Here is a 14,137-nt window from a genome sequence, read left to right as displayed (position 1 = left end):
CACAACGGCTTGTTGATCTTCCATCCCAAAGCAAAGGAAACACCGCACAACTCACCGCAGCTTCGGCATCGTACATACCGCTGTCAACGGACCATCTGAAAAATAACACGGGGGAGTGGACTGAATTTGGTATTTTGGGCAAATACTAAATTGACATTTGATTGGTACTGATGATAAAATAATAATAATAATAATAATAATAATAATAATAATAAATAATAATAATAATAAATAATAATAAAAAACCTAAATAAAACATACTTTGGAATTTGAATTATTTGGTGATAATGTGTACTATTTTCAATATATATATTTGTGTTCTGTTGCATTATAACCATGCGTATTAATTAATTAATTTTATATTTAGCTAGGTTGTGGCCTGTTGTTGTTTGATGGGTCTTTCAGGCACAGCGGCGGACAACACCACGAGGGGCCTCCACTTCAGCGCGCTTGGTATAAGGGGGCGTGGCAGCGAAGGACCACAGTCAAGTGACAGAAGTGACCGGTGGAGAGCTTCTTGTCACTTGGCTGATCAGCTACCGACAAGCGTGGCGGTGAACATCATTGATACACAAACATTGGAACCGGGTCACTGTCGACATGGAGCAGGACAGTCACATTCTGTATGTAAACATAATCCTTTGATTATTTTGCTGTACATGGTTATCCTAATGTAAACAAAAACACCGTCATAGTATGTTGCTCAGTGTGAATCGATCATGTGAAAGTGAAGGAGATGCCTTATTTTTTTTTACAAAACTTTCTTTTAATTGTATTCAACAGTCTGTATTACATGTCGGCAATCGAACGACAGACCGAAACATGCAGCGTAGCGACAAATCGTTTAATTAAGCTCAAGTGACTGAAATACAAATATACTTGCTGTATGTACGATACTACTCGTCATATTGTAGTACAGGGCTTCTCAAACTCGGTTCTGGGGACCCCCTGTGGCTGCTGGTTTTCATTCCAACCGAACTCGCAATTACTTAACTAGAACTGCAACTGTTTAAAAGCTGAAAGCAAGTAAAAAGATCTACTTAAGCAAATTACCAGTTCAATTAAGGGTCTAGTTAAGTAATTGAGAGCTCTGTTGGAATGAAAACCAGCTGACACAGAGGGTCCCCAGGACCGAGTTTAAGAAACCATGCTTTAGCATATTGAATAGAGATGGTAAATAGAGATGCCCCTGGGCAGAGCCTGTTTGCAGAAGGTGCCCTTCTTATTCTGTCTTTAAGCAAAGTGTAACCAGGTTTTAGTACCTACTGCTGTATCTAGTGCACTGTGTGCTATACAACTGGTAAGTGGGGAATGTACAGGCAAAAAGCAAAACTGCCATAATCAGCACTGAAATCAAAAGCTATCTTTTGCTAGCGATTTGGCAGGTGAGAGGTGTTTTTTTGTGTGTGTCTTGTTGATTTCTAATAATTATACACTTATTTCATGTCAAAGCATGCTTTCCACAGTATTGAGACTTGACTTTTGTGTGTGAAACTTACACTATGAGCTGTATCTTGAGAAATGCAATTTAACATACTTTTACATTAGTTCTGGTGCTGAATCGCTTAAAGAAGGCTATATATCACTACAGTGTTTTTGTTTTTTTTTGTTTTACTATTTTATATAGAGTTAATGCAGGTCTCTTGTGAAGCTCAGATGAAGGTTCCTGGTCAATACTTGTGTTTTACTTATTTATTAATTTTTTTTTTTTTTTTTAAGGGGGCTTTTAGATATCTGAATATCTCAGGGGGAAAAAAAAACAAAACATTTAAATACAAAAGCACTGCAATCATATAAAGGGGTCAGCCATGTGAAGATGTGTTCTAAAAAATAGCTAAGCTGACCCAGTTATTTTTTTCCATTGTGGTAAATTATGCCCATTCAAACTTGGTAGGCCCCCCTGAACACTTGAGCATGCCTTGGACTGTTATTCAGCAGTTTTAACCACAATGGGATCACCCTAAGCTTGTGCTATCTGTAGAGGGGTCCTGCTTACAGAGATAGTGACAACGAAGGGGTGGGTGCTGTGAATTCAGATAAAGAGAACTGGAAGACACATATCACAAGTGCTACAGTTTAGGTAGTGGCTGTATTTCACTTATGATAGACAAAAACAGAACAGCCACCTGCTTAACAGGAATTTAAGCAGGTGGCTGTTCTGTTTTTTCAAACAGCAATTTAACTCATTCTTTGTTTTTTAAAGAATTGTATTAATAAAGACATTTCTTTTAGTTTTACTCACATTTTATCATTTAGTTTGTTCTGTGAGGCAGACATTTTCCCGCTCCCGCTTTTTTTAAAATTTTCAATTCACTGATCAACCAGCGTTCAATATCACTGCTGCTTTTACGTGTACTAAACTATAGTGCTGTATCTAATATGATATCGGCTTCGTTTCGTAAATTGTTTCTGATGTAACTTTGTGCCTTGAGTGAGTAATCTATTATTGCTGTTGTCAGCAGACATTCCCCGTAAAGGAGATGATACATCTCGGACAACACGTCTGTGTCAATCTCTTTTTCAGTAAACCCAGTGTAATAGATGGCTTGGCAGTGCAGTAATTCAATGACTTTGGTGTCCGCGGAGTATAGGTGGTGAATAATTTAAACTGGAGGTAGTGGGTTTTCTGAGGGGGAGGGGAGGGGGAGTAGATTTGTCATTGCTGGCATAAAAATAGCAGATGTACTTGTTTTTGTTCCATTTTCTTAATACCCTTTAGCCCAAAGGATTTTCCAAAACTGAAAAATGATACCTTTCTGCGAGCTGCTAGAGGGGAGGAGACCCAGCATGTGCCCGTGTGGTGCATGAGACAGGCAGGGAGGTACCTGCCAGGTAAGGCTTGTCATTCTCTGGTGAACGCAGATTTTGCTAGGGATTCTACAGTGCGTCAGCCAGTTTTGTAACTCTTTCTTCACTTTTTTTTTTTTTTTTTTTTTTTTCAACAGAGTTCAGGGAGGCACGTGCTGGAAAGGATTTCTTTGAGACATGCCGATCTCCAGAAGCTTGCTGCGAGTTGACCTTGCAGGTTGTTAAGAGTTTGTGCTGTCTGTGTCGCACTGAGCTGCATACACTACCATAATTAAAATGGAAGTGTACTCCCTCTGGTGGTTCATTTAACCATTGCAGTTCTGTAATAGGAGTTGTTATATAAAAGCTGCAGTTCCAATGAAACGTGTTCCCTCATTCTGATCACTCCCCACGTGCGTGCAATGTTTCATAACCACCTTCCTTCATTCGCAGCATGTTTCGTGAAGTGTGACAAATTCTACATAAAACCAAAAAAGTTTTAGCTATAAGCAGTTTAAATTAAAACAAAAACACAAACTAGCCAGTGTTCCTCATCTGTAAAATAAAGTTCAACAGTATTATATAACCTGATATTTAATGTGCTTGAAATAAATATTAATGCTAAATGTTCTTGCAGCCTTTGAGACGATTCCCCTTTGATGCTGCCATCATCTTCTGTGATATTTTAGTTGTCCCTCAGGTAAGTTTAAGTTTTAAGTCAAATGCCATTACAAAGAAAACGCCATCTGTTTGTCATTCTTAAAGCAGACTCGTGTTTGTGTGCAGGCGCTGGGCATGGAGGTGCTGATGGTTCCAGGGAAGGGCCCCACATTCCCAGAACCCCTGAAAGAGCCGGAGGACTTGGTGCGCCTCAGCCCCCAGGTGGACGTGGCAGCCGAACTGGGATATGTCTTCAAGGCCATCACGCTGACTCGCCACAAACTGGAGGGCAAGGTCCCACTCATCGGCTTCACGGGCGCACCAGTCAGTATACACTCTCATCCTTCACTCTGTGTCAAGCTTCCTTTCATAGCTGGTTTAGGAGCTGCTTTCTGTGCTGATATTTTAAATAACACATTTCTGCAAAGATACATGTTGTACAAGTAAACAGGGATCTATAAATCAAATCATTCTTTGTATGCGGATTTATTTTTTTCCATTTGAAAAGCCATCGTTAGAAATCAAGCTAAGGTTTCAATCTGCAGTAGGTTCTGACTTCAGACTGGGTTCTGAGATCTGTATCTGTTCTTCAAAGAATAGATCTCTGGAAGTTGAGTAGAAATGACTGGAACTTAATTAACATGATGCACAGCTCTGCTGTTCAACTTGTAAGTGGTGGTTAGACTGGTACCATGTTGTTGCTTTATAGGTTTACCAGGAGCAGAGATGGCTCTAAAATATATGTTGGCTTGGCCTTTATAACTATTGAAAGTTACACTTGTTGTTCCTCTGTGTAAAACAAATCACAGCAAGGGCAGATGGATCAGATGAAACAGTAGGCAGATAAATGTTAGTTTTCTTGTTTGTGATTGGAAAAGTTGGTGCACTCTGACCTTTGCTCTCCCTCTGCAGTGGACACTGATGACCTACATGATTGAGGGGGCTGGCTCGCCCACCATGTCGAAGGCGAAGCGCTGGCTCTACCGCCACCCGGAGGCCAGTCATAAACTGCTGCGGCAGCTCACTGATGTCATTGTGGAGTATCTTCTAGGGCAGGTCAACGCCGGAGCGCAGGTGAGACGAGCACCTCTACCAACGTACTGCTGTGACCATGCTGGGGTTCTGGATATATAGCCTACACAGCAGACCACTGGTATTGCACTCTCAAACTAGGAGAGCCATTGCAGCCTACTTTGTACAAAACAAGGCCTTGATTATTAATTGAACTTGATAAAGATTCAAATAATCAGTCAGACTAATGGCCCTTATAGGCTAAAAGTGACTACCATGGCACCTTCTATTTTTCCCCTGCTGTGTGACGTGTGCCACAAGGTGGCAGTATTATCAAATATTTAAAATCCGCAGCTTTGGATTTTTTTATTTGTTTTTTGCTCTCAACATGTCTCCTCCTCTGTGTCATAGGCCCTGCAGGTGTTTGAGTCCCATGCCGGTTGCCTGGGTCCAGTGCAGTTCAACGAGTTTGCCCTGCCCTACCTGCGGGACATTGCCCGCAGAGTGAAGGAGAAACTCAAGGAGTCAGGTCTGGACACGGTACCCATGGTAAGTCAACCAGTACATATCAAAGGACCAAAACTTAATTTCATGCCATTTTAAAAAAAAAAAAAAAAAAAAAAAAAAAAAAAAAAACCCAACCTGCATGCTTTCTCTTGTCTCACTACTGACTGACCTATGGAAATGTGTAGTTCCTTGCAGAGTGGAAGAGCGAGCTATCATCTGTGCAAGTGAAAGCTCTTAATTGCAGGTTAGGATACATGATATTTCGGATACTGGGGAGAGTGCCCCGTGGTTGCAGTGCCACCAACACCAGTAGTTTATTGGAAGCCTCCCATCCAATTACTGTCCAGACACAACCTTGCTCCGACCATTGCATTGCTGTTCTCCTTGTCTCACATACAACTGACTCTGACCTCTCATTCGGAAATGTGTTTATCCTTGACAGAGATGGAAGATGCGGCTAGTATATATGCTGGTCGGCAAAGTGGATGCAAAAGACTCTTAACTATGTGCAGGTTAGACTACTGAGATTAGGGAATACTGGGGTGTGCCCCGTGGTTTCACAGGTGTGGGCCACCACCACCAGTCGTTTGATTGGTCCGACAAAAGCAGGTTCCTAGTTGTTATGGCTGCAGACTGGTGCAGCTTCAAATGGCTTAAAACTGCTGAGCAACAAGAGTTTTATTTCTCACCCAGTAGCATTAGAGGAGAAAACCAGTGGGAAACATTGCCCGTGACTTTTGAATAAAAGAATCAGATTGTTTTGGATTGGATTAACACCCCTGGTGTCCCTGTCTCAGATTGTCTTTGCCAAGGATGCCCACTACGCCCTGGAGGACCTCTCGCAGTCCCACTACGAGGTAGTCGGCCTGGACTGGACTGTTGACCCCAAAGAAGCCCGGTGAGTAGGGGGGTTAATTAGTAGCTGCTTTTGCTGCAGTAATTTACAAAGGTGACCCTGTTCTACTTTTCAACCTGCGTATTGGAGACTATTGAAGTTAATGACATTTGTAGGTTTGATACAGTATTTCATGTCTGATTGCCACCAATACACACAAAATTGAGCCCACCCATGACTGTATTGAACCGATATTGTATGGTTCTGTAGTAAGCTGCTTCATTTGGATTGAAGGTATATCAAAATTCTTTCAAGTGGCCTCTTATTTCTCAATAAAAAGCACTATTTCCCTGTCTAGACAATCTAAACCTCTTGCTAGATTTCATTTTTCAATAAATTGCTTTTTAGTTCAAATTTACAAGCCATTCTAGCAAGTAATATACCCACAGAGGTGCTTAGTGTTTGGTCACAAAAACACCTATTTCTTGTTTTATATAATAAACCACTGGATCAACATTATTTCCCAGGACACTTCTGAAAATGACACCTGCTCAAGTTAAATAACTTCTTTGAAGGAAGGGCCATTTATTAAGCTCATCGCTGTCACTCCCCTCGCCCATAATCTGTCAATGGTTTTGATTTCAGGGAGAGAACCGGAGGCCGGGTGAGCTTGCAGGGCAACATGGACCCCTGTGGTCTTTATGCTCCGAAGGTAAGGCAGGAGATAAGTGTATGTCAACAATATAGTCCCCTATATACAAGAACAGGCAACAATTGACCTTGTAGTCAAGTAGGTGTAATAGCATTAAATACTGTAGTAGTGTTCTGTTTAATACATATAAAAGGGTTGCATTGCCTGTGCCAGAAAAGTAAGTATTGTCCATGGAGCTGATTTAGTTTTTTCACTATTGTGATTTTTATATTTTGTTTACATGGCTACTAGAACACATCTAATTTTATCAGCTGGTTTGTGAAAGGAGCTTGATTGAAACATTAAGTTTAACAATGTGTTGGAAAATGCGAGACTATAGGAAGCAGCGGCCAGTAAATGTGAGCCCGTTCAGTTGGTTGACAATGTAAATGCCATTGATTGACTGACTGGTTTTTAAATGTAGGAGAAGATTGGTGAGATTGTGAAAAAGATGGTGGAGGGATTTGGTACCCAGCGGTACATCGCCAACCTGGGTCATGGGCTGTACCCTGACATGGATCCGGATCATGTTGGTGCTTTTGTGGAGGCTGTTCACAGTCAGTCGAAGCAGCTCCAGGAACAGAAATGAAGCCCTTTGGACAGATTTACAAAGCTCCTGCCCCACTGCATTGTTTGCACAATTTTATTAAAAAGATGGCAGTGTGTGTGTGTGGCTTTTTTTTTTTTTTTTTTTTTTTTTTTAAATGCTGTAAACATTTGAAGCAGAGAAAATGCTTTAGTAAAGTAGGCTTAAGATCACGAGTGGTGATTTTTTTTTTTTTTTTTTTTGTAAGAATAAAAAAATCACTGTACCTTAATTTGAGTAGCATTACAAACCCAACTTCTCTTTTTGTACCAAATATTTCTCCACCACCGTAGAACCACACCAATAGAATTTGAAGCATTTTTCCCAAATTCAGTAAACAAATGTTATTTCACCAGATCAAACCACTGTGGAATCTTAATAGAGGAAACATCAAGTTGTAAGAATGCATTATTTACCACAAAGGCGTACCAATGCTGCCGTCAGAGGGAAGGTGGTGAGCTGAGGTGGTTTTAAAAAGGAAAAATGTGGACAAAATGGTTATAGCTTCATTTATGAGATGCACCAGCTTTTCTATTTTACCAATCATACAGAAAACAGTTTGAGAGAACAAAGGGAATTTTTGTCAGTATTATGTGGGCCACAGCTGCTGCAGCGTGCATGATTAGTGCATTATAAATCTTTTAAAATCAATTTGCAGATTACATGACTGCAGTAAAAAAAAAAAAAGCTCTACTGTATTACTGACTTTTCCTGTCCATGTACCTTGTGTGTAATTGCAATAATTAATTTATACTTTAATTTCATAACTCCCTAAGGACACCTTAAAAAAACCATGCCTGGGGGAAGCTCAATCTTTCAGCAAATCAGAAAGCCTGAAGAGGCAGTCTGCTCCTGGAGACAGCAAGCTGTACATCATTTGTCATGGCCAGTGCTATCAGATTTTTATCAGATCTTGGCTATGAGTGATTTAAATATTAACAATCCTGATGGAGATGTATGGGCTTATGCCTGGTGGTTTATTGCAGATCCAAACTAAAGAGTTGTGTCAACACCGCACTGCTCTGTATCATGAGGGCTGATCAAGCATCTCTCTCTCCTCATACCAAATCAGGATTGGGGAGAGTCTTATTTTATAGCCGCAAAGCAGTAGACAATATTGTCAGATCTGGGACTGTATATCGGTGTAGATATAGCTGGAATGACGTGTTTAATATGACAGAGAGCACAACAAAATCAAAACCTATTGTCTATTCCCACTACATTACATTTTAAAGCCTGAAAATACACTTTCAATAAAGCAGTTAAAAAAAAAAAAAAAAAGTGTATTGTTTATTAATAACCTGAAAACAGATTATACAAACCAGCCCTTAGTCCCTGGTAACTCGATTGAGTGAGACCTCATAACGAGATGCTAGAACCAAGAGAGGACCCAAAGAAAATACACTGCAGAAATGCTACGATTTTTTATATATTTTCCTCCAAGGGGGTGCAAAATGTACAGCTATTACTATTATGAATGATTGACAGGTATCTCGAAATACATAAGTATTCCCTGACACTGGTGCGCCAAATATATCCATTACTACCAATGCAGAACAACGACCTGGGACATTTGTTCTTCATTAGTATTATTTTCATATGAACTAACAATACTACTTGATGGCCCCTAACATTTACTTTTATAAAAGTGAGAATTAAAACAAACCAAAACACAGATCTCATTGGCAGGCATTACTGGTATAACAAAACACATAGAAAAGTGAAACTGAATGCAAAAATCGATCCACACGTTTTGTAGCTCACCATATGTTTTACCCCAATAAACCCCTTCCCCCACAGCCAGAACCGATAGCCGTGGGAGCGAGTGGACCAGGTGGGAAAGCCAATTATTCCCTCATCTCCCTGCATGTCACTTTAAACTAAAATCAGCTTTCCAGAGGGCTAAACCCAATCACAATGAAAGGGAAAAAAATGCACTTGGTGGCAGCAGTAGCAGCCGCCAATGAAAGCAAATCATGCATATTTAACAGGAGGAAAAGCTTGAAGTTTCGATAGAGAACTCAAGGAGCCTCAGAATTGATCAGCCGTATAAAAGACGCAGATCGGGCAAAGGATGTGAGAGACACAAAATAGTCTCTCATTGAATGACAGAAAAAAATATAACTGGCAGTCACCATAACTATTCAATCATAACAGTAGTATTCAGAGATTGACGGCACTCGTATCTGGTACTTCCAGAGGAAAAGGTATCTAGTCGGATGTGTGCCACACCAAACATGCACCAGCACCACCCTACCTACAGCCCAAAACAGACACTTTTGCTCTCTAACATTATTTTGTTCTACATGATTGGCAACAGTTTAAAAAAAACAAAAAAAAAAAACTGGTTAATCATAGCAACATAACAACAAATGCAATTCACACTTTCAAAAAATGGTTGTGCTTCCCTGGTCAAATGTCTGGATTAGGGTCAAAAAGCTTGTTGGGTGAGAGGGGATAGGCAGTGTTGCAGACTTGGGAGAGAAAGCATTAGTAGGGACAGTTTTTATAAAAGGACATAAAATTATACAGCGACAGACGACCTAAAATATTTCAAATGCTTTTCTTAAATATTTTGAAATCTTCTAGATAGACACCACCCACTGGAGGCCAAATTAATTCTAACAAAAAAAATAGAAAAAACAATCCTATCCTCCAAGTCATTAACTGCAGGCTCCTGCCAAGATAATGAATTGCCTCATTTAGTGAGACGATCAATCTGCCCGCACCCGGACTATCTTTGCCACCAAATGCTGACAGGCTTGACTTTTACTCAGTACCGTATTCAGTCATCATGTGGGAAGCAAGATCGTCAAGAACTCCAATTAATCAGCATCACAAGATATCATGATCTGGCTGTCCGGGAGCCTGGCTAGGGGACAGGGAGTGACTGAGTGTTTGCAAGAGGAGGACACCTGCAGCTTCACAAGCCCTGCCTCTCGGCAGGTGGTACTATAAAAGAAATGGCTTTAAAATGAAGAAAATGAACCTATAGCCTAGAGATCGCCAGTTCGAATCCAAGTTATGCCACTGCCGACCATGGACGGGAGTTCCCAGGGGGCGGCGCACAATTGGCCAAGCGCTGCCCTGGTGGGGTAGGGGTTAGGTCGGCTGGGGGGTCCTTGGCTCACCGCACACCAGCGATCCCTGTGGCTGGCTGGGCGCCTGCAGGCCAGCCTGTAAGAAATTCAAAACTGCATTGTCCTCTGAAGCTGTAAGCTTTGAATATGGCTGCACGGTGGCCTTGCAGAGCGAAAAAAAAAAAAAAAAAAAAAAAGGAGACTGCTGATGGCACTCGATTCAGAGTTCAGGGGTTGCAGTGATGAGCCAGGTTGAATAATAATTGGACATTACAAAACTGGGGAGAAAAGTTGGAAAATGAATGAAAATATTTGTTATAGAAATTCATAAGACCAGAACGGGGTAGCACAGTAGAAATGCACTTGTCTAGGAGACCCTTTTCACCATTTAAATTTAAATTAAGGGACTTGTACAACATCCTTTCCTGAAAAATGCATAATCATTTCAGTAAAATGTCAGGAAAAAGTTCCACAGGCAAGACATTTCCATATGTGATGTTATTGGAGATAAAAAGGAATAGAGAACAAATTGTGTTCCACACTTTATTCATAAAAAAGCACTTAAATTTCAACACAAATCATATAAAATGGTAGTAGCATTACATAAATAGTAATTTTTTGTTTTAGACATTAGCTCAAGGTTGCACAAAAAAAAAAATTGGATTAACGATACTTTTGTGGCAACAAATACTGAATACCTTTCTTTTTTTTTCAGTAGCACAAAAAGAGGCAACATTAAACACTCTTAAATAAAATTTGAATCTAAAAAAACAGTAGATAACGAACTAGTCAATATTCTCTACCAGCGCTTGTTATTTCCTTCTAAAATCTAGGACAGATCAAAACACTGGCACAGTTAACACAAAGACACTTGCTAAAAAAAACAAAAAATAAAAACTGAAATATTTGTAATGCAATTGGACCTAAAGTATAACATTTTCACACGAAGCACTAAGATGCAGCAACTAGGTTAGATATTAATGCAACAGAATTAACCTTTGTACTGAGACAAAGAATTTTAGAAAGGCAACAGTTTTGAATTCGAGATAAATACTTAGCGGTTTTTCTTGCGCACATTTGAACTTTGTGCAGGTGTCACAGTTTGACTTTGCATTACACCAGGGCTTGAACCCAGGTAATCTCAAGCCACACTGTTTCACACACAGAACAGAACTCTGCTGTCTCTATTACTAAAGTCTGACAAAGACTGATGTACTATGCTTCTACGCTCACTTTTAAAAGAGCTAATGTGACCAAAACACCCACATCGAGGTTCCCAACCCAACCACATCCCAATAGAACTGGATAGGCCTTCCGCACGCTAGGCAACCACTGTAACCCACGTTCTAAAATCCCTTCACAGATTTTTCAAATATAGTTATTACTACTAAATATAAAAGGGAGTAATGCTTGAAAGGTTACGAATGTAGTTGAACAGCGGGAAACACACTGACTGGAATGGGAGCTCCCATCCCTATTGGTGAAGAAAGGTTTGTGCAACAATCTTGTGTTTTACACACACACACAAAAAAAAAAAGGATATATATATATATATATATATATATATATATATATATATATAGATATATATTTATCATATATATATATATATATATATATTATATTATAAAAAGAAGGATTTCCGGGTGTTGACATAAACCGCCCACAACTGTACTGAAAATCATTTCATATATTTTTTATATTGTATTGTAAAAATAAGTAACATGTTTCAGAGTCACTCCAGTCGTCAGCTGACAAGTCAGTAGGACTGTTCAGTCGTTCGAAATCTAGGCAAGCTTGAATATACTATATATATATATATAATATATATATATATATATATATATATATATATATATATATATATATATTATTTTTTACAGAACCCGTGTTCTTTCATTTCAGCTTCTTAGTGTAGCTGGAACTCTGGCCCTTTGCTTTACTGAAGATTTTACGCACAGATCGTTATTCACGATGTTGGGTGTAGGCAGAGAGGTTGGGACAGTTAACATTACTCAGTGGTTCTGCATAGACTGGTGCTTTACTTTAACCTGTTCTCGTTTCATAAACCTACTCTGCCTCTCGCACAACATACAGCCAAGCAATATAAAATGAAATAAAAACCAAAAAAAATAATAAAAATACCCAGAAAACAGGAGCACCTGAGAAATGTTTTGCTTAAATCTTAACATTCCCAGCCCACAACATATTCAAGTATCCCAAAATAAATGAAAAAAAGGACACACAATTATTATTATAAATAATTATAACTTTACAATTTCTTAATTGACACTTACCATTATATTTACAGTATCATAAATGCTTTTGCTACTTTATTTGTTGTGTTTCTTTGAGCAATCCCTGAGAATGGAGTTAGTATTTCTTACTCATTCTTTCTTTCTTTGAAAAGTACCTTCACAAAAAAAAGACCTACCAAAAAAAACACCACAAAACAAAAAAACAACAAAAAGGAGGAAACAAATATGAATTCACACATCTTGCTTGGTCAAGTGTATGCAAGCCATCCTACAGACCCCATGCTGTTTCTGCCTGTGTGTTTTGGTGGTGCTCATGCAAGGTTTAGTGTTGCAGCTCTGCTTTCGATCCCTGCTCTTTACTGCATGCTGTAAACCAGGCCTCTAAAAACGGTTACAAGTTTATCCTTGCAATAGGAGAGAGGTACTGTATCACACTCTGCTGTTACAGGATTTGGTATTATATAAGTTAGATTTGTTTTTTATATATATTTCTTAAACCACCACTAAAGACGACATGTTCCAAGTTGGCTCTCGATAGCTCGTTTGGTTTATGTGCCACTTTTTTCTTTTTTACAAAACAAAATAATAAAAAGTCTTGTTTCGATTTAACAGAGATTTCTTTCAATATTACTCCACAACCTATCATGGTACATCCTTCTGCTCCCTTTCCAAACAAACACACACAATGCCATGTGACGGTTGCTCTAAGATCAAAATATTATTATTATTTTTTTACTATTGCACTCCTTTTAAAAATCACCCAAAGCGCTCCCGCACAAGCATCATGAGCTTCTTCTTTCCCTTGTAGATCTGTTTGAGGTTGTCTATGAACTGGGCAAACTGGATGTGTCCGTCCTGTGCCAGTAGAAAGGTCTCTCTGGCTTTGCTGAGGAACTCAATAAACTCCCCGTAGTGCCGGGGGCTGATGTGAGTCAAGCGGGAGTGTGTGGTGTTGATGTAAGCGCTAATGGTAGCGTCCAGTAACTGCCTCAGCGGGGCCTTGTCAGTGGACATGAGCTTCCCGGAGTTGCGCCGGCCGGGGATTCCCGCTAATCCGGGGGCAGTCATGGTGCAACGGCGCAGGATGTCTGACAGAACAGTGGCGCAGTGCACGCTCTTCACCACCAGGGGGATGATGGCAGCCAGCTCGTTCTTACCCAGGGAGTGACTGAGCGCGCAGGCCCAAAGCACGTCGTTGATGGCTGGGTGCGTGTCCTGGTTGTAGGCCAGGTTGAGGTGGGTCATGGCCAGGGAGGCCAGCTTGAAGGCCCGCAGAGGGTAGCCACGGTGCTCCATGTAGCGGGCAATAGTGAAGAGCTGGGAGTAGGTCATGCCGGTTGAAGCCGCATCGATGACGATCTGGTAGGCCGTCTCGAAGGCGATGTGGTCCTTCTCGCACAGCGTCAGGGCCGACAGAGCGCAGTTCTGCGGATCCTTCATGGCGCACTGCAGGGCCAGCGTCCGTGCACAGCTGGCCAGCTCCTCCCGCTGGGGGTAGTCCAGGCTCAGTCGCAGGATGGTGTTGTGAGACATCACTGTGGCTGCAACAATGCTGGTAGCCTCGGTGGGAGTGAATAGGGTGTACCAGCTCTGCAGGATGCTAACGAGCGCACGCAGGCCTGCAATGGCAGAGAGGAGGGAAAGAGACAGGGGGGTTAGAGGGAGAAGTGAACAGTACTAGGTCCATTTGATGTGTTAATGCATCCATCAGGTACAATTCAA

At 40.6% G+C, this 14,137-nt stretch overlaps 2 protein-coding genes across 3 annotated transcripts in view; one reads left to right on the top strand and one right to left on the bottom strand.

The window, feature by feature from the left end:
* Window positions 1-39: 39 nt before the first annotated feature.
* urod (uroporphyrinogen decarboxylase) lies at window positions 40-7,277 on the top strand. 2 transcript variants are annotated; one of them, XM_041277819.1, is made up of 11 exons: window positions 40-129; window positions 406-623; window positions 2,720-2,832; window positions 2,946-3,025; window positions 3,425-3,487; window positions 3,574-3,771; window positions 4,360-4,521; window positions 4,870-5,007; window positions 5,763-5,863; window positions 6,446-6,512; window positions 6,916-7,277. In XM_041277819.1, exons 2-11 carry the CDS (start codon window positions 601-603, stop codon window positions 7,078-7,080), a joined length of 1,110 nt encoding a protein of 369 aa, XP_041133753.1. In that variant the 5' UTR covers window positions 40-129; window positions 406-600; the 3' UTR covers window positions 7,081-7,277. The 2 variants fall into 2 exon arrangements, with proteins under 2 accessions (XP_041133753.1, XP_041133752.1); XM_041277818.1 differs by having other exon boundaries at window positions 75-164.
* Window positions 7,278-11,990: 4,713 nt separating this feature from the next.
* Window positions 11,991-14,137, bottom strand: part of LOC121330916 (zinc finger SWIM domain-containing protein 5-like) — a 48,155-nt gene continuing 46,008 nt past the window's right edge. Inside the window, exon 14 of the mRNA XM_041277887.1 lies at window positions 11,991-14,034. Within this exon, the coding sequence (XP_041133821.1) occupies window positions 13,172-14,034 (863 nt within the window). The 3' untranslated portion in view covers window positions 11,991-13,171. The remainder of the gene's footprint in view (window positions 14,035-14,137) is intronic.

This window comes from Polyodon spathula, chromosome 18 (assembly GCF_017654505.1).
Source record: "Polyodon spathula isolate WHYD16114869_AA chromosome 18, ASM1765450v1, whole genome shotgun sequence".
NCBI lineage: Eukaryota > Metazoa > Chordata > Actinopteri > Acipenseriformes > Polyodontidae > Polyodon > Polyodon spathula.
The sequence above is the reverse complement of the archived record's forward strand: the minus strand, read 5'-3'. Positions and strand labels throughout refer to the sequence as shown.